The sequence below is a fragment of the Loxodonta africana genome, chromosome 8, assembly GCF_030014295.1.
Source record: "Loxodonta africana isolate mLoxAfr1 chromosome 8, mLoxAfr1.hap2, whole genome shotgun sequence".
In the NCBI taxonomy this organism is placed as follows: domain Eukaryota; kingdom Metazoa; phylum Chordata; class Mammalia; order Proboscidea; family Elephantidae; genus Loxodonta; species Loxodonta africana.
Genome location: NC_087349.1, coordinates 8,489,379 through 8,491,922, shown reverse-complemented (window position 1 = coordinate 8,491,922; position 2,544 = coordinate 8,489,379). Strand labels below are relative to the sequence as shown.

General features: G+C 46.0%; 1 protein-coding gene across 1 annotated transcript; it reads left to right on the top strand.

Moving 5' to 3' along the window:
• Positions 1-652: 652 nt before the first annotated feature.
• LOC100662141 (olfactory receptor 9A1-like) lies at positions 653-2,192 on the top strand. The gene is given in 2 exon segments (XM_010599762.3): positions 653-1,387; positions 1,390-2,192. Coding segments are annotated over 2 exon segments (939 nt in total). The 5' UTR covers positions 653-1,251.
• Positions 2,193-2,544: the final 352 nt, after the last annotated feature.

Sequence of the window (2,544 nt, the reverse complement as noted above, 5' to 3'; positions counted from 1 at the left end):
TCCTGTGCTTGGATGCTTGAGCCAAGACATGAAGGAAATGAGGGCTGGAAACCCAAATCCTAGGCACTCAGGGCTTAGGAACTATTCTCTGTTAGTGACAGATGACTGTTAATTTCTCATATAGTTTTGGAGGGAAGACACAGATGTAGAAGAAACATTGTCTCTGGGGGAAACTTTCAAGATTTCTGTTGGACTGAGGCCCTGGCCAGTTGTTTATAGAGTGTGCACTGGACCGAGTCCACATTAGGTGTCTTTGACTCCTGCTGGATTCAGGGCTTCAAGCTTTCCTGAAAGCAGAGAAGGAACGGTGCCATTGGACCTGAAGCCCCTTGTCTGCTGGCCCCAACATGAGGTTGGTGAGGGACAGATGGAGGCTGAGTATGGAAGTTCCTCCAATGCTCTCCTCTGGACCCTTCTCCATCAGTCTGGTGATGAGGGAGTCAGAGTCTGGAGAGAGAAGACCCTCACTGACTCAGCCCAGGCTCTGTCCTGATTTGGCCTCCTGAGAGAAAACACATTCACCAGGGAGAGAAGTGAGAAAGGCTACCAACACAAGACAGAGAAGGGGAAAGGCAGTAGACTGGACTGTGGGCTGGGAACACTCGGTCCTTGCCTTCATAATAGCTCAGATTGTATGGAAAATATTCTGGAGGACTCCCCACCCTCACTCTTGCCAACACACAGCATGATGATCCAAGTGAAGCAAAAGTTTTAAAAGGATGTAGGGAAAAACTATAATGTAAACCAGGAATGGGGCCTCGGTGGGGTTGCACAAGAATACTCTTTTGCAGGGAGAGTTAGTAGAACTGGAGTTGAAAGGAGAGAGTACTCTTGGCAGACAAGACAGATTCAGGCATTCTAGATGGATTGGGTTAGTGTTAAAAGGAACCCACTGTGGCCAAGGCATAGAGTGGGAGGTAGGTGACCTGTGGATGGAGAGATGTGAGATGGCATGCTGGGGTGAGTGGAGATTTCATGCCTATAGTACAGCACTGGTAACTGGGCTCATCTTCTTGGCCACATTCAATTTTTATTCATGCACTGTGTATGTTCTTAAATAATTTAGCACTGGCAGTGCACAGAGAAGAGTAGAATATGAAGGCTGTCTGGTCATGTTGTGGAGCCTGGGAGCAGGAGGGGATATTTCCTCAGCCTCAGATATTTCCTCAGAGATATTTAGTTCTTTGAGATCAGAAGGAGTATTATCTCTCCTTTGCTTTCTAGATTTCACAAGGAGTAAGAGCAGACTCAATGTTGGAGAACTACTCTAGTGCCACTGAATTTTACCTCCTTGGCTTCTCTGGCTCCCAAGAACATCGCCATATCCTTTTTGCCACCTTCTTGTTCCTCTACTCAGTGACAGTAATGGGGAACTCAGTCATCATTGTGATTGTGCTGATAAGCATCTGAAGTCCCCCATGTACTTCTTCCTCAGCCACCTCTTTTTCCTGGAGATCCTGGTCACATCCATTGCAGTACCAGTGATGCTCTGGGGGCTGGTGCTTCCTGGGATGCAGACAATATCATTGACTGTCTGTGTTGCCCAACTCTACTTGTACCTTTCTTTGGGGACCTCCGAGTTTGCATTACTGGGAGCAATGGCTGTGGACCGTTATGTAGCTGTTTGTAACCCTTTGAGGTACAACATCATCATGAACAGCCGAACCTGCACCTGGGTGGTGATTTTGTCATGGGTGTTTGGGTTTGTTTTTCAGATCCGGCCCATCTACGCCACGTTTCAGCTTAGCTTCTGCAAATCCAATGTGTTAGATCATTTTTACTGTGACAGAGGGCAGTTGTTCAAACTATCCTGTAATGACACTCTGTTCACAGAGTTCATCCTCTTCTTAATGGCTGTTTTTGTTCTTTTCAGTTCTTTGATCCCCACAATCATTTCCTACATCTGCGTCATTTCCACCATCCTCAAGATTCCCTCAGCCTCTGGCCAGAGGAAAGCCTTCTCCACCTGTGTTTCTCACTTCACCTCTGTTGTCATTGGCTATGGCAGCTGCTTTTTCCTCTATGTGAAACCCAAGCAAACTCAGGCAGCTGAGTACAACAGGGTAGCATCACTGATGGTTTTAGTGGTGACACCTTTTCTGAACCCTTTTATCTTCACTCTCCGGAATGAAAAATTCTTAGTGGCCTTTGGAGATGGCATGAGACACTGCTATCAACTCCTCCAGGATTAACTCTGTCCTAAGGACATTCCTGTTCATGGATTTGAGTCTCACTCCAATCTGAAGTGGTCATTGTCACCATCAAATAGTTTGTGATCTACAAGGGAATTTTAAGGTACTGGCAGTACTCCATTTTGTAACTAGCTGGTTCTTCTGTGGTAGTTCACTTTGTTTGTTTTTTGTTTAGTAGAATAAAGACATTTAGTACTCCTGGTGGTGCAGTGGCTAAGAGCTTGGCTGCTAACCAAAAGGTAGGCAGTTTGAATCCACCAACCACTCCTTGATAACCCTATGGGGCAGTACTAGTCTGTCCTAAAATGTTGCTATGAATCAGAATCATCTCCGCGCCAAAGACTTTGGTTTT